General features: G+C 41.8%; 3 protein-coding genes across 7 annotated transcripts in view; 2 read left to right on the top strand and 1 right to left on the bottom strand.

The window, feature by feature from the left end:
* Positions 1–167: 167 nt before the first annotated feature.
* zyg11 (zyg-11 family member, cell cycle regulator) lies at positions 168–13,451 on the bottom strand. Its single transcript, XM_028586969.1, has 18 exons — positions 13,395–13,451; positions 13,070–13,235; positions 11,633–11,844; positions 11,212–11,529; positions 10,467–10,580; positions 10,245–10,361; positions 10,016–10,156; positions 8,975–9,151; positions 7,031–7,095; positions 6,176–6,275; positions 6,026–6,076; positions 5,755–5,916; positions 4,538–4,585; positions 4,232–4,429; positions 4,067–4,119; positions 2,806–2,903; positions 2,450–2,642; positions 168–2,359 (listed from the first exon to the last, which is right to left on the bottom strand). The coding sequence occupies exons 1-18, from the start codon at positions 13,416–13,418 to the stop codon at positions 2,353–2,355; spliced, it is 2,244 nt and encodes a 747-aa protein (XP_028442770.1). The 5' UTR covers positions 13,419–13,451; the 3' UTR covers positions 168–2,352.
* A 2-nt stretch (positions 13,452–13,453) lies between these two features.
* Positions 13,454–15,847, top strand: coa7 (cytochrome c oxidase assembly factor 7). Its single transcript, XM_028586979.1, has 3 exons — positions 13,454–14,266; positions 14,410–14,550; positions 15,305–15,847. The coding sequence occupies exons 1-3, from the start codon at positions 14,161–14,163 to the stop codon at positions 15,748–15,750; spliced, it is 693 nt and encodes a 230-aa protein (XP_028442780.1). The 5' UTR covers positions 13,454–14,160; the 3' UTR covers positions 15,751–15,847.
* A 1,016-nt stretch (positions 15,848–16,863) lies between these two features.
* The window catches only part of ralgps2 (Ral GEF with PH domain and SH3 binding motif 2), a 93,384-nt gene continuing 88,793 nt past the window's right edge, over positions 16,864–21,454 (top strand). For 2 of the 5 annotated variants that reach the window (XM_028586977.1, XM_028586976.1), the window contains exon 1: positions 16,864–17,031. The gene's annotated coding sequence lies outside the window, so the exon portion shown is untranslated. Of the gene's footprint in view, positions 17,032–21,211; positions 21,437–21,454 lie in introns of all 5 variants that reach the window. The other 3 variants (XM_028586974.1, XM_028586970.1, XM_028586971.1) reach the window with 2 other exon arrangements.

Here is a 21,454-nt window from a genome sequence, read left to right as displayed (position 1 = left end):
CCCAGCCGGTATCAATACATTAGTTAGGGTCAGGATGAGTTGTGTTTCCTTTTGTGACATTCAGGATGAGACTTTGATTAAAACTATGGCACAAAAGTATGCTGGTTAATAAACTTGTGAATCTTATATTTGGAATTTAAAAAAAAATAAAGGCAACAAGCGTCATCTCCAGTTTATGGGAATGTACATTCTTTATTTCCAAACTAAGAAAGACGACTCTCAGCAGCAACATGGCACAGGCATAGCAGACATACACAGCATCTTGACTTTTTGTATCTTCCATCTGATTTAAACTCTTGTTAATAACTAAAGTGGCCTTTATCCAATGCGTATTCAGAAGCTCTACTAAACAATCCCAACACATCAGGAGCAACAGGAAGAAAAAAAAGAAGAAAACAGATTCTGCGTCATCTGCTGCTCTTTGCCCTTCTTCAAACTGATGAGATCAGCTCAGGACAAGTGTAATTAGCTTATACAACAACTGATTTACAGAAAACAAGGCCAAAATTCACTGAGCAGATGAGGTGATGTGTGTTTTGCTGGCAGCTGTTTTAGGGTACCATATATATAATAGCCCAATATATTATCTTTGCCATGAACATATCATCTATACAAGTCCTGTGACCTGTCACGGTTATTCCTACTAAAATCCACTTTGCCTCAAAAATGTATCAGGGGTTTGACAGAAGTTTGTCAAAGCAACATTAGTTGTGATTGCATAGAGAATGATGATGGGGCCTTGATGGGAATCAACGTGGGCGAAAGGGGGGGGGGGCTTCTCTGGACAGCAGAAGAGTATCTAATAAAATGGCATCTTGGAGGATACTAATGTCACACAGCCAGTCATTTCAGTACAGAAAAATAATACTCAGGAATATTTCTTATAACATCCCCACTTTCTCCAGGTAAACAGCATTTCTTCTCTTTTCACTTTGTTCTATACTCATAATTCTCAGATAAACAAACTATAGAACATAGATTATAATAATTTCCATGCAACCAGATCCAACCAGTCCTGAACAATTACTTTTGTCTCCTTTTCTATTATGTACAAATTACATACACTCTTAAGATGCAGCTACTTGTACAGACGTACAGTACGTACACACATGCTCACACCGAAGTGCTGTCTCTGTGTCTTTAAGACGCAGCGGAAAGCACAGCGAACACACCAATATATACAAACAAGCTTCTCAAAGAGGGAACCGCTGTGACACAAAACACATGTACAACCATCATGACTATACGGACCACATCATTATTGCAACATGTGTCCAAAGTGGACACAACTGATGGTATCATTTGAAATTATTCTACTCTAGCACTGCTGGTTTTGCCGCTGATACGACTGAACGTTTAGGAAAAGAAAAATGCAATGGAGCTTCTCAAAAGAGATACAACTTCTCTAAATAAATTTAGGTTTTTCAATCTTTAATGTTCGGGGCATTTGAGCCCCACTGAACACACCCTAGGCAAGTGTCCTGTCACATCAACTCAAAACTAGCTTTTAGCTGATGTAAGACTAAATAAAGAGAGCAACAGCAGTATTGAGGACCCAGAGGCGTTAAGCAGCCATTCCTAAAATGAACAGTACAAGCATTCAGACAAACTCCGGCATGCTTGAGCTCGCAGCAGGGTCACGTGTGAATCTAAAGAGCTAAATCGACCAATTCAGACAACCAGAGAGCCCTCAGTAACATACAGGAGCCCGAGGGTGTCAACCATAGAAATAGAATGAGAGTAGAACAGGCATTGAACTGTTTGCCGTGGTAATTTGACTGGTTGAATGGCTGGACTAGAAGATGGTACTCAGCACTGTGCACTGAAAATTGAAATAGAATGAGGAAACCCAATACAGTCACAGTTCTTTGCGATGGCAATGGTGCACAGAAAAATGGCCGCCACCCTGACCATAATTTGAATACCCGTTCTACTCTCATTCTATTTCTGTGGTATCGCCCTGAGCGGAGCTTCTGAGGGTGCAAACCCCCATTTTTTTTTTTTTTTTTTTTTGGTACGAAAATCATTATCATGCCAATGTCAGACTATTGAGCGAGCACAGACACACACCTCAAGTTGAGATTTAAGCTTCACTAACCAACAGTTCTCATAATTACATTTTTTTAAATCACAAGATTAGCACACACAGAATTATTTCAGTTTTGAAACAAACACAAAGAAAATAAATAGATTTAGTGTGTGTGTGCAAAGAAATGCGTAGTCTCCGTCCTTTAAGGTTTACTTTCCTGGGATTCTTGATCAAATGTGTGTTTGTGCGTGGGGTATGCAGATACACACGCACACACACACACACACACACACACACACACACAATCCCCTCTGTGGTGAGCCTCATTTCCTGAAAGAGAAAATGTACAAGAATGAAAAGAAAGCCTCCAGCCATTGTGAGACCGACATGATAAATGACCACTAGTGTACGAGTCTTTACCTCGGTGAGGTTTTTGTGGCGGCGGCCGGCAACTTGTGCGCAGGCTGGCCGGTGCGGGCTCTGTGGCGCTGCAGGCTCTCCAGAATGCTGTTAGCCAACAGTTTGACGTCTTTGTGGGTCTGTGGGTGTGTATGAACCAGCTCCAGCTGCTGCAGGCCGCCCTCCTCCAACAACATGCTGCAGTAGCGAGCGGCTGCGAACACACGGGGGGGAGGGGGGAATACAACGTCAGATCTGTCGGCCGTTTTTGAGTGGGGTGAATAAGTAACTTGCCTAAATAGATTTCAGTAAATTATTTGTGAAGGAGCTCAGTTATGAAACTAGAATAACAAATATGTTGCATGTATATGTCTCACCGTTCTTGCTGCAGACATGCTGCATGGCCCAGGCAGCCCACAGCTGGACCCCGGGGGTGTGGAAGCACTCCAGTAGGGGAAAGAAGGGGTTAAATGACCTAAAGAATGAGAGACGGTAACAATATATTTTAGTATGTACTCTGTGTCACATGTTCACGTTGATTTTTTTGACTGTCTCTCTTAGGGGTGTGACAGTTTGATTACGATTATGCTGTCAACGATTCAATATGGTTTGATATCACGATGCGTCACTTACTCATTATTATTATAATATATTGCTACACATGGTTTTCAAATTCAAGCGGTCAGATAAAAAATAAATAAATAAATAATAATAAAAAAACAAACTTCCTGAATGGAGCAAGTCTGAACACAGCAGACAAAAGGCGAAACAAAAAACAGCAGTGAGCGGAAAATCAACAAGTAACATCAGTAGGTAATAATCGATGATGGTGCATCGATGTAGAATAGTCCAGATCCACATTGTGATGCATCGATGCAACTATTAATGGTAACGCCCCTAGTGTCTCTATAGCTTTATAAGAAAGGTACTGTATGTACACTCAATATAAAAAGAACATTCTTACAGACTTGTTTTTCAAGGCGCTCTCTAAGGTTATGTTTAGATGGAAACAATCTGAAGAGAAAATGCAAAAGTGGCGTTGCGTTCTCACTTTTTATTCCGCGTTTAGACAAGCATTATGGGGGGGCGGGGGAAATATGCGTGCATATGGTGACGCAAAAGCGTGTGAAATCCACCAAGTCCGCTTGCCTGCGTAGAACCTTCCTTCTACTTATCTCCCTCTCCTCTCACTAGTAGCGCAAAGCGAACAACAAAAGCTGACAATTTTGTATGGACAGACGAGGAGGTGGAGTTATTGCTCCAAACAATGCACACACACACACACACAGCGTTTTTACCATTGAGACGGGAATGCGACGGTGGAGCGTTTTTAAGATTTCCACTCTAGAGGGTGGTTTCACTTTTTTGCGTTTTTAAGCCCCAAAAATGCCGTCACCGTCTAAACGAAAGGCACATCTGCTAAAATATTTTGTTGTTTTCACCCGCGAGCATATTCGTGTAAACAGGGCCTAAAAGTATTGTACGAAAATTAACTTGTACAGACCTGATATAGGTAAAACATCCTTAAATTAGTTCCACAGCCACTGCTGAATCAGGTTATAACATAACATCTGTGGAATATACAGGCCTACTTGCTTTGATGAGATTGTTTTTCTGCTTTAAAAAGCTGCATCTCACCTGTAGGCCACCATTTCACACTCAGGCGCGGGCCACTTCATAATGACATCATGCTAGAGAGAGAGACACAGATGCAAAAAAAAGATTAAAATAACCTTTTCAAAATAAGTGTGTGCACATATCCATGTGTCTATGAGTTTACGAGTCGTGTCTGCTGATTCCTACCAGTTGTTCCAGCAGCGAGGATCGGAGCTTGGGGCTGAGCGTCCAGGCTTCCTCCCCTCGGGACGTCAGATGTGCGAGGATGCCCGCGGCGAAGTAGCTGACCTCCACCTCCGGGCTGTGCAGCAGGGTGCTGATGTGGTCCAAGAACCCCTGCACCATCAGCTCCACGTGCAGCTCCCCGACCTCGGCTATGTTGTTCTACACAACAAAAAAGGTGAAAAAAAAAAGGTAATGATGATCTTTTAATATCGTAAATGTATTCAACTTTCCCCTAATAAGAAAGTTATAAGAAAGCAGTATACTCACCAGAAGACCGAGAACCTTCTGCTGAATCGAGGACTCTTTGGGGAAGGACTGCGGGGGGTGTATGGGAAAAAAACAACAGTGAGTCAGCCTGCCCCAAAAGCACATACATACATACATACATACATACATACTTCTACAGAGCAACTTGTGAGTGTGTGATAATTAACTAAGTATGGTAATCTGGTCCATGTTGTTGTTCTTTTAAGGCTCTGATACACCAACCTGATGGCCGACCGTTGGCAGAAAAGGCCGTCAGACTGATCAGTCGGCTCCCATCTCTCAAAAAAGTAGGACTGTCCTCGACTAAAGAAATTCTTAGTCGACTAACACTTATACAATTTTGTCGACTAATCGATTAGTTGATTTAATTGACAGAGCTGTGCGCTTTGAGAGGTGGTTAGGACTAGAAAAGCACAATATAAATGTAGTTAATTAACCATCTGTAAAACTGAGTTTCTCCACAATTAATACTGCAAAAGCACCACTTTAAATCTTGTGTTTACCATAAATGTGCTCAGAAGTTTCTTGGAAATAAGTAATTAAGCATGGATAAGCATAAAAAATGACTAATCGACTAAAGAAATCTTAGTCGACTAAGACCAAAACGACCGATTAGTCAACTAATCGACTAAGGGGTGGCAGCCCTAAAAAAAAAAGTGACTCTGAACACAGCGGAGCGACGCCGACTTGAGCGTAGGTTTTGCACATCCGTGAGACGTAATACGTCTCTGTAACAGCAGGCCGCGCAAATCTGTATCGTCGAACCAAAAAATGAAAACCGCAAATGACGGAACATCTCTCTAGACCTAGTAAACACAGAGCACACTGTCGTCAGTCATTGTTTTCATCAGAGAGCGTTGATAGTAGTCGAGAAGGATCGTTGTTGTCGTCATTACTCGCTGAACGGAAGAAAATACGATGGCTAGTAATAAGAAGATACTGGCGTTGTCAGCTCTCGGGCTTCTTCTTGTGGAAGAAGCACTGATTCGCTAGTCAAGGGCTAGCACTCCACCAATCAGATTGGTCATTGAGTCCGACTGCCCACCGGCCGTTTCAACAAGTCAAAATCGACCAAAATGGACGCCGACGGCTCCTCTGACTGACGACGACACGGAACAGACTCGAGTCACCGCCCTCGCCAGACTGTCCGACGGACGATAATGGGGTTGGTGTGTTAGAGCCATTACACGTACGCGTTGACACTTCTGTGTACCTACCTCTAGAACTTTAATAAACAGGTCCAGGCCCTGGTTCTCAATAAAATGGCGGCAGGTTGTTGGCGATTCATCGGTGAGGTTCCAGAGTGCACTCAGTGTAAATTTGAGGGTGGCGTCCACCACGCCCTGAGTAGCCTTCTGGTGCACAATGTGGAGCAGTTGCTGCAGGGGGGAGGAGGGAGGAGGAGAGCAAATTAGCAATAAAAGGTGTGCCTTTTCATTGGTAGATTATGAAAGGCGGAAGAGAAAAGAGCGGAAATGAGAACCTTACCTTCACTATGAACAGCTCTGCTCCCAGCTGAGCCGTCTGCTCTGTGGACAACTGGGAAAAGCAAACGTCTACGTGTTTAGGAATAACACTACAAATGTGGTGAGAATGCATTAATAATAATGTAATATTTATAGAGCACAACATATATACCTTTGCAGCCAGTATGGAAATGATAGCCACAGCCATCCTCTGCATGTTCTGGTCTTCATGGTTGCAGAGCCACTGCATCACTAGTTTGGCAGCTTCAAACCTTGCAAACATTTAAAAAGGAAAAAAAATATATATTTCTACTGTAAACATAAAACACCATTGAAGGTTTTTGTTTTATGTTAACTCTTGTGTTGTCTTCGGGTCAAATTTGACCCGTTTTTCAAAATGTCTATATCAGAAATATGGGTTTCTTTTGAACTAACTAATTTGGATTGATTCCATACATCCCGCTTCGCAAGTACAACAAAAGATAGAATCTCTACTTTCATTGAGTTTTGGGTGTTTTATAAAAAAAATTAGCATAAAAAAAAAAAAAAGGAAATGTAACATTGACCCTTCTGTAATTATCCTTCCTTTAATAGTCTAAATAATTCATCATTTCTGCTTTTTTAACTCAAGAATTAGGTATAATTTCCTATAAATGAGGTGTACTGACCATGAATTCCAAAAATGAGTGTAAAACTGGTAATAAGTTGGCGTTAGTGGTGTTTATAAATGGTAGTGAATAGAAGCGTTTAAACATATAAAAAAAAGAGCCAAAAACATTGAAAATGAGACGAAAGCGTCAATAAAAGAGACGCAAACGTGTTGATTTTCAGGACGACAGGTACGTGGTTGAATGGAAGACAACACAAAGGTTAAGACCGGCTAATTATTTTACTATTTGGTTTCCTGCTTTGTATCCACTAACGCACATGTACTGCTTCAATCTCTTATATAATCATTTATTTTTAACTGACTTTGCACCCATTTGAAATGCACATTATGAATAGATAGTATAGCAGGATTTCTCACCTGTTGAATGGAACCTCCTGCAAAATGCGATCACTGCACAGAGACAGCAGGCAATTCTTCTGCAGCTATAGACAGAGAAATCAAAACAGCCATCATTGACCTCAATCTGTTATGGTACTTGTCTCTTCTTATCACTGGGTTCTATTATACATGCCCAGTAACAATGTGTCTACGAAATATTATCTAACGTCTGAGTTGGTACTTTGGGTTTGAGAAAAAAAAAAAAAAAAAAAATCAAATATCACGATATTTTTGACCAAATACCTCGATATCGATACCGCAACGGTATTGTTGTGTTGACTATTGGTGCTTTCACAAAAATATTTACACAAATGAGATTTTTGATAAATAATCATCAGTAATGTAGTTATGACGACTAAGTGGGTAAAGGCAAATAATAGAACAGTTACAACAGTCTGGTAAGTTCAGAAAATGACATCACTTTACTGTGATGCAGCCTTTAAAACCAGGAAAAGACAACACTTATGCCATATTACGATATTACGAGATCCAAAATCTAAGACGATATCTAGTCTCATATCACGATAGATATAATATCGATACATTGCCCAGCACTAGCTATTTATAAATCATATAAAAAACAATATCCAGTAAATGCATTTGGTATATAACGGTACGTATCATTTTCCACAATGACTAATCCAAACGTGGCCCCTTCTGACCAGATCTCTGCATTTGGTTCCAGTGAAGGCCAGACTGATTTTAATATTTTATTATTGGTTAACAAAAGGACAATGGTCTTGCACTGCACAATACTTTCTAGTTGCTTGTATGAAGCTCTTAACTCCATCCATGGTGAGGAAAACAAAAAAGAAAGCTGCACTTTTTTTTTTGTCTGTGAGAAGTTCCCCAAAACATCAGAATTGTCATGCTGTCACAATGCACCAACAGTGTCCCACCCGGAGCTGCCGACCCTCAAGCTTCAATTATTACTCTGGTAGGTCATGATTATGTCTAAAGTTTATTACTAGCAGGTTCCTGAGTGTGAATGAAAACACATGTAGATGAAAAATATCGGGATAAATGTCTGAACTGGCTACAGAATCTGTGCTTAACAGAATATACTGAATATAACTTATTTAATACAAATTCATACAATTTAATGGAGAAATGCAATAATGAAAACTGCGTTACTGACTTGTCGTAGCTCAGCAGAGACTGTTTTCTATAGTTATCTGTGCCTTGCCTGGCTTGGGAACTGATGACATGCCACACACACACAAAAGCATTTGTATGGTCATATTTAATCCATGAGAATAAACTCTTTTATGGAGAAAAAAAAAAAATCAAATGCCCCTTTTCTCAAAGTTCCCTATGCTGGTAAACTGTATCAGGTGTGACAGCCATTTTATTGTGATCATTTTGGCATGACGAATCCGACTAGGACAGCAGTGCAGGCATTACTAGGCCTGTAACAATGATTACATAATTGTCAATATTTTTTACATAATTGAGGTTTCTTTGTATAACCGAATTTAATTGCTAACATTAGCTAAGGCCCTAAGCACTAAGCCTGTTGATGGTAATTGTTGATTTTGTTTGGATATGCTAAATTGTAATAATATAACAAATTCTTGGTCAGACTGTTAAGCTAAAGCGATGTTCGTTGTTGGCATATGACCCTATATACGTTCATGGCAACAAAAATGACAATGGGAGGGGAGGTACAGTTACAAAAATATGTTTTATGATAATAAAGAGGTGTGGTTTACTTCATAGGCTGGGTACCTGCGTGACTACACTATCTGGGTCACATAACAGTGATATTTAACCAAAAGGCGTATCCTGGGATTCATTCAAAACTTTATTTTGTTTAAAAAAAATTTGACCGAGAGACAATTATATTGTTAATCGCAATTATTTCTGAGACAATTAGTTGTACAACAAAATTTGGAATTGTTCCAGCTCTAGGCATGACGCTACCTGTTGGTGGTTGGGGAAAGTCCTCATGGCCTCCAGTAGCAGCTGAGTGACGGTGCTCAGCAGTCGCACTGGCATTCCTGCTGCCAGGTCCTGCTTCGTCAGGTTGAACACACAGGCACTGGCTGCCAGCTGGACATTCAGAGTCGCAGGGTGATTCTTCATACCCAACACCACCAGCTACAAAATACAAGAGAAGAAGGAATTAATATTATGTCAAGTGAGACAGATGAGAAAGTCAGAGTGTGCGGAAATTGAGTCGGGGTTGTAGGGCTTTGACATAATATTCCTTAAAAGAGAGAAAACTTGACGCTCCATCGCTTATCAGATAAATCTGATTAGGATCTGACATTTTATATGTGTTCCTTAAGCATGATCAAACAATGTAATATGACAATCTACATTGTTTTCTTAGAGATAAGGGAAACAATCGACGATATACAATATATACAAACAAAACACTTTTGTTTTTGTCCCAATTTTTTATGAGCTGAACTAAAAGATCTAATGGTAGATCTGGTGCTAGGGTCTCTCTCTCTCTCTCTCTCTCTCTCTCTCTCTCTCTCTCTCTCTCTCTCTCTCTCTCTCTCTCTCTCTCTCTCTCTCTCTCTCTCTCTCTCTCTCTCTCTCTCTCTCTCTCTGGCAAATGCTCACATTCGATGGCGTCTGGCACTTTGGAGAGGTGTGTTCTTCACGGATGAACCCTAACACCAGATACTGACTGAAAAGAATTTACAGTAAAACTGCACATTTTAGAGTGGCCTTTTCTTGTGGCCAGCCTAAGGCACACCTGTGCAATAATCATGCTGTCTAATCAGCATCTTGACATGCCACACCTGTGAGGTGGATGGATTATCTCGGCAAAGGAAAGTCCTCACTAACACAGACATTTGTCAACAATATTTGAGAGAAATCAGCCTTTTTTGTACATAGAAAAAGTCTTAGATCTTTGAGTTCAGCTCATGACAAATGGGGGCAAAAACCAAAGTGTTGCGTTTATAATTTTGTTCAGTATATTTTCCAAGTAGAATACTGTGGGCTCACCTTGAGAATGTCGGGCCTTGGTTTCTCCATGACATGGGTCAGGCTGAACAGATGAAACAGAGCTTCTCTCACAAAACCTTCTCTCTCACTGTAGCGACGCAGGGCCTCGCAGATCTGAGTCTCGTTGGCTTCTCCTGTTACCTGTTTACACATAAAAGACTGTTTACTCTAGCAAACCTGGATTTCTACGCACAATGTTGTCAGTGTTAAAGTACACATCTATAGCTACCTTTAGATTTCCTTCTCCAGAGAGAAAGTCCGAAAATCCAGCATCTGTGGCCAGAAGTCCCACAAAGGTCATCCCTGGTCTCTTCTCAACAAATGCCTTAACTGCTGCATCAGTCACCTGCAACGTTCACACATGTGAGAAATGACAACTTGGCTCTAAAGCCTGCTAATTTCTTTGGGTGGGTGGGTGGGTAGGTACATAGATAAACATAAAAACACACACCTGTTTCCTTCCTGATACATCCAGGGAAACCAGAGCGGGAAGGATCCCTGGCTGTCCAAGCAGTTGACGAGCCACGTCAGAGGTAAACTGCTTATCATCACTGATGTCCAGGTGCTGCACGAGTGGTGTTTCACACAAACACACAATAGTATTTTTAGTAAAAACAAGCTGTGGCTGGGGAAATCACAGAAAATGTGTTCTTCTCAGCACAAATCAATCACATCAAAACATTCCCCAGCCTGCCTATGGTCCTCCAGTGCCTAGAAATGGCGATAGGTGTAAACCGAGCCCTACGTATCCTGCTCTGCCTTTAAGAAAATGAAAGCTCAGATGGGCCGATCTGGAATCTTGCTCCTTATGACCTCATAAAGAGCAAAGTTACCTCCCCTTTCTCTGCTTTGCCCGCCCAGAGAATATGGCCCACCCATGAGAAAGAAAGAGACATCATGGCTTTCAAACGAGCAAAGTGGCAGTTGGTCAAGGCCACACCCCCACTCTCCACCTTGCCCCCCCACCCCCCTCCTCCTCAATAGCTATAGACACAGAAATGGCACATACTAAGGAAAGCTCATTGTGAGACTGGGTCTAGTGGCTGTAATTCTGCACCAAGGCTGAATTTCTGGAAAGAGACTTCAGATACAGTATTAGGGGACCACTAAGGTCTATATAAAAGCATCCAAAGAGCACCATGTCATGGGACCTTTAATAGTAGACGCACAGTGTAAAACATCATCCTTCCACTAACCTGCAATACATCCAACTGGCCTATGACTCCCAGCAGCTGAGCAGTGCTCATCTCCAGCCTTTTCAGCTGGTGCAGGGTTAGTGAGCGCAGCCGCTCCTTCAGGCCCAGCAGTGGGCTCAGGTTGGTAACTGAAGTGTTGGAGAGATCGAGGCTCTCCAGCCGAGGCAGGGAACACACGTCGACGAGCCCGGAGTCGTAGAAGTCTACGTTGGCTAGAGAGAGGGAGCGGAGGCCCTGGAGGGAGCTGAAGGGATACCGGATTGGTTCCTCCAGAGAGGACATGGTGAGACCTGTTAAGACAAGTCGCTGGAGGGACTCCTGTAGGATGTTTGAGGGGGGAGTTTCTTTTAATATCAAGGAGGAAAGAGTGGTTCGACATATTTTGTTTCTATTCACACAAGTTGACATGATCTCACTTTACCTGACAATATTTATTGGTGGCCAGTCCCTGTAGAATATCAGGAATAGTGAGGTCTGCATTGACCCTGGCAGCATCCAGCTCCAACAGTCTGTGAGGGCAGAGGGCTTTCTGGAAGGCCTCTGCGGAGATACGTGCTGTACGGATGCAGGCTCGTCTCAGCCGCAGGTATTCACAGTGCCGAAATACACCCACTGTGCTGTCATTCAAAAGACCTGCAGTGGAATGTACTCAATTCAAGTATAATCTTTGGGTTCATGCAGAACTGAACAGGAGAACTTGCACAATACTGCCTTAATGAACCAATGGAAGGGTTTTGATTTATGACAGATAGTCTCGCATTGCCAGACCTTCCCTCAGACAGCGCTGCGGAGGAAGGTCTGGCTAGTCCAAAGAGCATTCGGGGATGGGAGAAAAACATTCTCTGGTTTATTGGCATTTCTTTAAACCAATCACAGTCCTCTTGGGTGGTGCTAAGCGTCGCACGGAGTGGTGCGTCTGCAAAATAGCCTCGGTAAGGAGGTGAAACAGGCGTCGACATAGACTAGGTGAAAGACAACATACTCAAAAGGTGCTCTAAGCGATGCTGGGTGACATCACTTCTTGTTGACGTTCGAAGTATTGTCAAACAAAACGGAGGCTAGCTCGCCCCTCTCTCCTCCTCATCCAGTCCCGTCCCCCTCCCTTCCGCACACTACCCCCAACCAAGTCGGTTATTGGCTGGAACACTGTTTATGTTTCGTGGTGCAGGTTGTTTTATGTTGCCGTTTGTGGAGCCTGGGCTGTCTACAGAGGCCGCGTTTTTTTTCTTTACAGTGTGTTCAGGGGACAGGCAGTTAGCGGATAGTAGGGGTGCACTGATCCGATATTAAGATCGGATATTGGTCCCGATATTGACAAAATAGCTGGATCGGGGATGGGAAAAATGAACAGATCCACGGGATCCAGTTTTGTTAGTTTTTTTTCCCCTCCGTCGTACGTGTGTCGCATGCTGGAAGAGTTGAGTGTACAAATAAATAAGAATTCAATACATTACATCTATGTTATGTTGTCTTAGTTAGGAATGTGATGTTTAGTTGGGAAAGTCTGGAGCCTTTAGTCTCTTCCACATGGTGGAAGGAAGGTATAAGGTGGAAGGTATACAGTTTATTATTAATTCCACAACGGTATCGGATCGGTATCGGGTATCGACAGAAACACAAAGCCCAGGCATCGGTATCGGGACTGAAAAAGTCGGCTCGGTGCATCCCTAGCGGATAGCGAGGAGATGTTTGCTGCATGTGACAAAAAGGGATAGTTCAGCTTTCTTGAAGTGAAGCTGTATGAGGTACTTCTCGATAGTCAGTGTACTGTAAAAAAAAAAAAAAAAAAATAACACTATATAGATCTCAACTGTAGGCTCAGAAATCACCAACTCTGCTCAGGAGTGTCCAGGTTTACCTTCAGTAGCCATCTTGGCCAGCAGCTGGTCTGCTAGCTCCTGTGGGAAGAGTACAGCCTCTCTGAAGCACAGGGAGCCATCAGGGCGCTTCACACAGAAACATTCCAGATTTTGGCTCACATGGTTCAGGCACAGGTCTGTCAGAGCCGGTGGAGATGTCTCATCCTGAAAACATACAGGGAAAGTTTTTTTTTTTTTTTTATGTAGATGCAATTAATGTTACGTCAATGTGTTGATATACAATTTTTTGAAGTAATGCGGCTTAATGACTGAGCACATAAAAATACGTCACACAAATTACCTGAAGGCGAATCTGAAACTCACCGTGTTTAAGAAACTACAGGCCATGGTTAAAATAAAAACAATTAAAAAAAAATACGGAAAAAAGGAAAGCTTTGCTTGCTAGCCGTCGAGCGGCTCCGTTTTTAGCCGTTTCAAGTTTGCAGTGTTCACCTGTCTGAGTGCTTGGCGATGTGCAAACCTGTTTGACAACACAGTAACGTTAACTATGGAAGAGGAGCGAGCACCGACGATCGTTAGCAACGAACCAGCTAGCTCCTCTGTTGTGGAAAATCGCTCTCCATGTTAACATGCAGGAAGCTGTCTGCCGTGGTGCAATACATATTTCAAAAAAAAAAAATCGACTTAATCGCTTTGGCGACCGGAGCTCCGAATTACGAAACCTGTATGGGAATGTTTTCACAGCCCGCAGACCGTAAACAAAGGTCACAGCACTGGAAGTACATTAGCAAGGGAGGCTGGACTACGGAAGCCTGGAGAGGGTTATGAAACCAGGAAGAGATCATCAGAGACCCGTGCAGGAGACTGTCCATGGACACGCATGACCATGCTGTTCTTCTGTTTTCTAGGGGAACTATTTAATAATTAATTATAGTGCTCTTTTAGAACAACTTACGGTAGTCATCTCTATTGAGTTTTCTATTTTCAGGAAACGCTTTTGTGACATCGCTCACCAACTCATTCACCAAGGTCACAAGTAACGTTACCAGTCGATGTGGTGGGAGAGCTAAGCCTTCAGCACATGCGGTTATAGTAACTTTAAAAGCCACAAGTGCAAAAAAAAAAAAAAATGGCTGGACTTATAAATTTTGAAGATGAGAATGAAGTGAAGCAGTTTTTGGACAATTTGGGAGTGGAGTACAGTTTCCAATGCTACAAAGAAAAGGATCCTGAAGGTAAAATCCATGCGCTGTTCACAGATCAATGGTGCTGAAACACTGGGCACCAGCTAGAGGTGGACCGAGATGGACATTGAATGCTTGATGTGTTAGTGATGTTTGCCTCATCATAAATGCTTATGTGCCATGTTCTTCTTTAGGGTGCCAAAGGCTCTCAGACTACTTGGAAGGGGTGAAGAAAAACTATGAATCGGCGGCACAAGTGCTCAAACATAACTGTGAAACAAATGGACATGGAGAGAGCTGCTATAAACTGGGGGCTTACCATGTCACAGGCAAAGGTAAAACAGGAATGTAGCTTAGGCCTATTGCTTTTCTGATGTTTGTGAGTGACATTACATTGTGTGTTGCACAAATTGGGACAACATTGTATGTATGTATGGGACTAATACTATGATTAGCAGTTGCTAGTATTCAAGCAGAGTACAGTGTACTTTATAATCTACTACATATATTATTATATTATATATTTATAGCTGTATTGCAGTCACTGGTTACATTGCAAGATAGTTTTTCAAGCAATATATATATATATAAAAAAAAACAAATGAAATATGCTTTCTTGGAGTTTCAATCATCCAACAGTATATGAGGTAGTTAGTTACTGAACCACCTACTACATATACATTAGTGTTAGTTAGTTTAAATGAGTAAATGAGGCTAATCGATTGTCAAAACATTAATCACAATTCAATGTCAAAATGAAAACAATTTACGGTTTAATAGTGTTAAATGTGGATTCACTTTTCTTTTTCATGTGATTGTAAATGCAGTGCCTTTAGAGTTTTACTATTTCTTTAACTTTAAGGCAAAAGTTTGGGGTCTTGTAAATTGTGATGGGCAGTTAGATTATTTTATTTTGAAATTTTGTAGACAAAGCATTCTAAAAAGATTGTAAATATAGTTTACATGTGAACACTTCAATATTTAATTCTTAAAATAAGTACTTCTATAGTACTTCCAATTAGGTATTTTAATGGTATGTAAAACAAAATGGTATGTATTAAAATGAGGGATTTGAATTCTTCCCACCAGGTGGAGTGACTGAGTGTCTGAAAACAGCCTACTCCTGCTTTATGCGCTCCTGCAATACCAACGGAAAGAAGTCTATAGATGCCTGCCATAACGTTGGTCTGTTAGCCCATGATGGACGAGTTAATGAAGAAGGACCCGACGTTACAGTAGCTCAGCAGTACTATGAGAAGGCCTGCGCTGGTGGCTTCGCTCCTTCCTGCTTTAACCTCAGTGCTTTGTTCATTCAGGGCAATTCCAAAGGACTGCCACCCGATATGAATCGAGCTTTGAAGTACGCTAACAGGGCTTGTGAGCTGGGACACGTGTGGGGCTGTGCCAATGCAAGTCGTATGTACAAACTTGGGGATGGCACAGAGAAGGATGACAAGAAAGCAGAGGAGCTGAAGAATCGAGCGAAGGAGCTGCATGGTTTAGAGAAAGAAAGGCAGCTCAAATTTGGGGAATGAATGTGACACTTGATTAAATTATCATTGTTTTTGGTTTGCCTACACATCTGGTGTTCAGTCAGGTTGTTTGTGGGAACAAGTATATGTGTGCAAAAAACAAAACCTGTGCAAGGGTTCAAAGGTAGGAGATGATAGGTTGTTTAAAAAAAAGAATGGCTATGAATGTGTTTGCCTCATTTACAGTACGTAGACATTCAAATTCCGGGATTACTCGACTATCTGTTGGTAGATATCAGCCAAATGTATAGATAGAAATGTAATGCAATAAAATGAATTATAATTCATGTACAGTAGTGGATTATTAATAATGCATTTAAAAGACCATATGTGGAAATGATTAGGCAAAAGCTTAGGGTTAGTTTGAAGTAAGTGTCATCAGATCAACTTGTCATGTCGTCAACCTTCATACAATACTATGTATAAATATATCTAGTGTGTGTGGCATAATGGGACCATATTTAATTTAATTGAAAAAAACCTCGACCAGATATGACAAATGTGAAGCCCTTTAAATTGTGAAGTTTGAGCACTCGAGTGTAACAGTAATGGGCAAAATATAATTTAAACATGCAAACATCATGGCCGGTTAGCTCAGTTGGTAAAGCAGGTGCATATATATATATATATATATATATAGAGAGAGAGAGAGAGAGAGAGAGGTTTATTCCTCAACGCAGATGGTCCAGGGTTCGAGTCAGACGGTTTCCTGCATGTCTTCCCCGTTCATATCTATTAAAGGTGGAAAAAGCCCAAAAAAAATCTTAAGAAAAAAGAAATAATTCTTTGTATTAAGAATGGTTAAAAACAGGAGGACATTGTCCTAAAACCCGCATGTAATACTTGATAGTTTTACATTCACTGGTTCTGGCACAACTGTGGTTAGACCACAAGAGGGAGTCCGAATCAAAGACATGAACTTTGCGCCCTTTTCAAATCTCACAGGGCGCTTTGTCCCTAATATGCACGGGGTGCCATTCATCTGTCGATATTTATTTTAATATACATTTAACCCACGCTGTATCAGCAACATGTAGATAATGTAGACTCTGACACACAGTCTCTGTCGGAACAAAACTACCCCGGTGTGTTGAGAAGGATGGGCGGACTGGTCCGCTTGCGCGCTAGCTCCGCCCGTGTGTCTCCTCAGCCCTCATTCAAAACAGAACACAGCTGTTGCGAGGCGCAGCGTCGTGTCCTGCACGTTAGCCCACAAACTGTTAGCTGTCTGCTGCTTTCTGATATACCCGCTGGAATATCAGAAGAAGAAAACGGCGCACTTCGGTGAGTTAAAGAACAGTATGTGGCAAAGTTTGCCACATCCTTTACAAAATCCGTCCCCAGCCGCCGAGGTAGCTAGCTAACGTAACGTCGAGCCCCACGAACGGTTTGGATGTGTTTGTTTTTATAGGCAGGATGCTCCGTTATCAAAGTAAATCGGCATCCATCAAGAGGAGGGGACAAGGACATGCGAGACAAACGACTTGTTTTGGGTTTTCTAACGCAGGCTATCTGTTGCTGGTTGCCGAGGTTTAGTTTAGCCATTATTTTTGTTTTCTTTTTCACCCACGTGAAGAAACGGTCGCCCCACCGCACGCCGAGAAGCAGAACCGAGGAGTTTGATGTATGCTAATAATAAATCATGCGCTCCCTCACCAAGCTAAGTTAGCTAACGAATCAAGCTAGCTAGAATTGCAACACGCTAATCTGGAAACCGTTGAGAAAAGAGTGTCGAGAGAGTCAGTGAGTTAGCAATTTGTGATTCCTCCCTTGCAGTCACTTTTTTCAATTTAGTCGGTACACAGTTCACTTCTGTTTCGGGGACTTTATCTCCCGTTTGTGCTGTTAGCCCAACAGAAAATACCTACTGCAGGCGCTCTGCTGTGGATAGCTCATTGGCGATGGACCCCTGCACACACGCACACACGCACACACACACCCCAGTTGCCCTCCGGGGAGTGCTTTGGGTGTGGCGTGGGTTCACCCACGAACAATACTGTGTATAGCCATAGCAGATGTCGGTTATAGAAAACGCACTAAAGACGAGTCGTGAGTGTATTATTGAGTCTGGTAAAAGGGGTGACCAACGCTTGTCGACCTCGATGCCGTGAAATGATTTAAATGAGGGAAACTTTCAGAGTACAAGCTCGACGGGTTCTTTCCAAGTCCAGCTGGTAACGTTAGGTGTTTCTCAAATAAAGCACTCACCAATCAGAAATCTATGTTCTACATGCGTCTGATTACCGTCTACCTCCTATAAATGTAATCTCATTTGTTGATCAATAATTTCAGTTTAAATAAATAAGTGATGGTCATCAATTCTAAAAAAGTATATACATACCTAACATTTGTCAGTCTTAAGGCTGAAGGTATGTTGACTATTCAGTCTCAAAATTATAATGGCGGTCTGATAACAGTTTACCATGTTCTCATAATCTGCATTGCTAAAACCTGAAAACTGAGAGCTGTCTGACTAAACCAAATTTGATCTGTCATTGTTCCCTAATTTTGTGAGGTCAGGAATATCCACAGATACGTTCATGTTCCGGGAGCACACACACACACACTTGAGTGGGCCAGGTCTATTAGTTTAGCATTATTAGATTAGCAGAATTTGTTCTAAGCTGAATTCAGGCCTTTTTTTTTTCTTTACTTCTCTCGCTATTAGGCCTTCCTTATTCTTAAACAAAGCCTCCCTCAATCCTCCCATCTAACACACTCTTTGTCAGTGTCCTGTTGCTCGCCCCTCGCTCCCCATTTTAAAGGACATTAAGGAATGTTCCATATCGATATTTAGCATGGTTGTGTGGAGCTGCTGTTCTCAACACTTAACATATGACCCCCAGGTCACTGGTTCAGACTCATGCCTGACATGCCTTTCACAGTGCTGCGGTGTCATCTTGTGCAGTAAAGACTGAAACAATCTCATTGGCTTCAGCTGTCTTGTTTAACAGTGAAATGGCTTCAGTATCTATTTATTCGTTGGATATTAAGTTGATAATTGCGGACATGCTGGTTCTGAAAGCATTGTTTGATTGAGTGGTTAGATAGGAACAGACCAAAAGGGAGATGAAACCTAATTATTTCCAAATGCAGGATGTCCTCAAGTCCTCCATATGTGGGAGAAGGAATCTGTTTTGGAATTCCTTTTTGGTTTTTGATGTAGGCTAAACCCAGGAGAGAGCTGCAATTTTGGTAAAGATCACCAGTGAAAGTTTCACCTTCAGGACAGTGGTCAGCGCAGTGTACATCTGAAACGTTTACTCAAGTAGTCTTAGTACTACGGCTTAGGTTTTAATCCAATTACAATATGGTTGATTCAGTGTTCTACCAGCGAAGGTCTGAAGCAACACAAGGCCCATCTGTGCGCCTGTTTACAAATGCTGCCTTGATTTATCATTGTGTGTTTTGGGGTTTATCCTGTTCTTCGTCTCTCTCTTCCTGGCTGTAAACAAAAAGCGTCACGTTGCATAGGCCTATCTGTTGCTTGCCAACAGGAACGTTGTGAGCGCCTGGAGGATATGCCGAAGCGCCCTTGGTTAGAGTGCTGTTCTTATTTTTTAAATGACATCACTTTGAGTATAACACAATTATCTGTGGCTAAATGCTTTGTCTTTGCGAGGCGGTGTAAGCCAAGCGTGTTCAACTGAAACATTTGGTTATGTTGCAACCAGAGGGAGAAAACCATTTGGAGGATATACCTTCATAGATGCAATCGCAGTTTTCCATTTCTGAATCATTATACATGTTTGGTTAAAACTCCTCAATGTCATTGAAGCTACTTTTTTTTTATTATTATAGAAATCGTCCCGCTGTAACTTTACATACCACCTCCACTTTCTGGGCTAAACTAATCCCTGTGTGTGTGTGTGTGTGTGTGTGTGTGTGTGTGTGTGTGTGTGTGTGTGTGTGTGTGTGTGTGTGTGTGTGTGTGTGTGTGTGTGTGTGTGTGTGTGTGTGTGTGTGTGTGTGTGTGTGTGTGTGTGTGTGTGTGTGTGTGTGTGTGTGTGTGTGTGTGTGTGTGTGTGTAAACTCCCTTCTTAGCATCAGAGCTCTGTGTTTACAAGAGAAAGGGATAACACACGGTGGGGCTTTTGCGTCATCAAGTTCAATCTCGGGCTTTCTCAAGTTGTTTCTCTGCTCAGCATTGCATCATGTTCAATCACTACACAGTTTATGTGAAATGTTCCTCTGTGTGTATTTCTGTGAAGCAAGAGTGCCACTTTCTATTTGACTTCCCTCCCTGAGTGAATAAGCAGTCATCTGGTGAGCTTCTTTCTTAGTGCTATACCTATTCTAGAGGCCTTTTTTTTTCTTTCTTTTTTTTTTTGGTCTGCATCATCAGAGATAAAACTCTGTGACCTCCAACCAGAGCTGTTGCTCAGTTGCCAGGGTAACTTTATGCGCGTGTCTGGCACATCCCATTCGGCACAGATGGAACTGCGAAGTCACATGTCGTCACACTCTTCCTCCGATGCCTTCCCAGCCTCGCTTCTGTCACACCAAGTGCAAATATAAAGCTAGCTATCGGTGTTCATTTACTGCTCTGGTTTTCATGTCGACACCCCGAAGTCAGCCGACGTCTCAGTTACTGTTGGGAGTGATATATAAGTCTCTGCGCTTGACAAGTTGTTTTGTAACACTGATAATGATATTGTGTGTTTAAAGACTTTATATATATATATATATATATATATATATATATATATATATATATATATATATATATATATATATATATATATATATATATATATATAAGGTGTTTGTAATGTTGCTGGCAGTTGGGTGAAGTGGGTGTTGTAGATGTGAGCTTGGCGAGCACCTGACTAGCTGACTGTGTGCATACGTGTGAAAAGGAAGATAAAAGACAAGGGTCACGCATGTCCTCGCTCTCACTCCAGAATTCTCAGAGACCCTACGTTTCACTGCGTGAATTGGGCAATGTGCCTTATTATTGTTGTTGTTGTACACAGCATTTGAGGAAGTTGTGCAAAAACGGCCTCTGGATTTTGTTATGAGTGTATTTGCCATGTGGTTCCTGCTGTGTTGTCATCACAGGAAAAGTAGAGGCTAGGGCTGCACAATATGAGGAAAATATGCGATGACGTTGTTGAATATCGCGATAACGATATTTCTTGTGATAAATTGATATTAAAGTGTACTCCGTTCCGCTGCTTTCAGTATTCTGCTGAAATACAAAAAAAATGCTTGTTGAATTTAAAACTAACGAAAGGAAATATTTTCCAACAAATTTAACATTGAATTGAATATAAAAGACACCACTAAAGTGACCGTATCTTTTTAAACTGTAATTTTCTACTGATATTTTCTTTCAACTAACACAAAAAAATCTGAGTGTCTATCGCAATATGTCGCAGCCTTTCGCGATGTGTATATTGCGGCAGTTGATATCGCGATGACCATATGAAAAAACCTGATTTTATATATTGTGCATCCCTAGTCGAGGCCACAGAGAGCAGCTGGACACACACCATGTTGAAGCGGAGACTGTAAACAGAGGGCCACTCGTGACTGACGGCTGAATCTCTTACACGCAGACAGACACGCACCCTGCTAAACGCGCGTCACAATGGGCTGAGTGGCGACAGCAGGCCTTGGGCTTTGGGAACGTTTTAGCCTGAATTTAACTACTGATGGGAGTGGCTCACACATGAAGGGCTACATGGTGAGTGGACTGCTGCGC

This window comes from Perca flavescens, chromosome 9, assembly GCF_004354835.1.
Source record: "Perca flavescens isolate YP-PL-M2 chromosome 9, PFLA_1.0, whole genome shotgun sequence".
Taxonomy (NCBI): domain Eukaryota; kingdom Metazoa; phylum Chordata; class Actinopteri; order Perciformes; family Percidae; genus Perca; species Perca flavescens.
The sequence above is the reverse complement of the archived record's forward strand: the minus strand, read 5'-3'. Positions and strand labels throughout refer to the sequence as shown.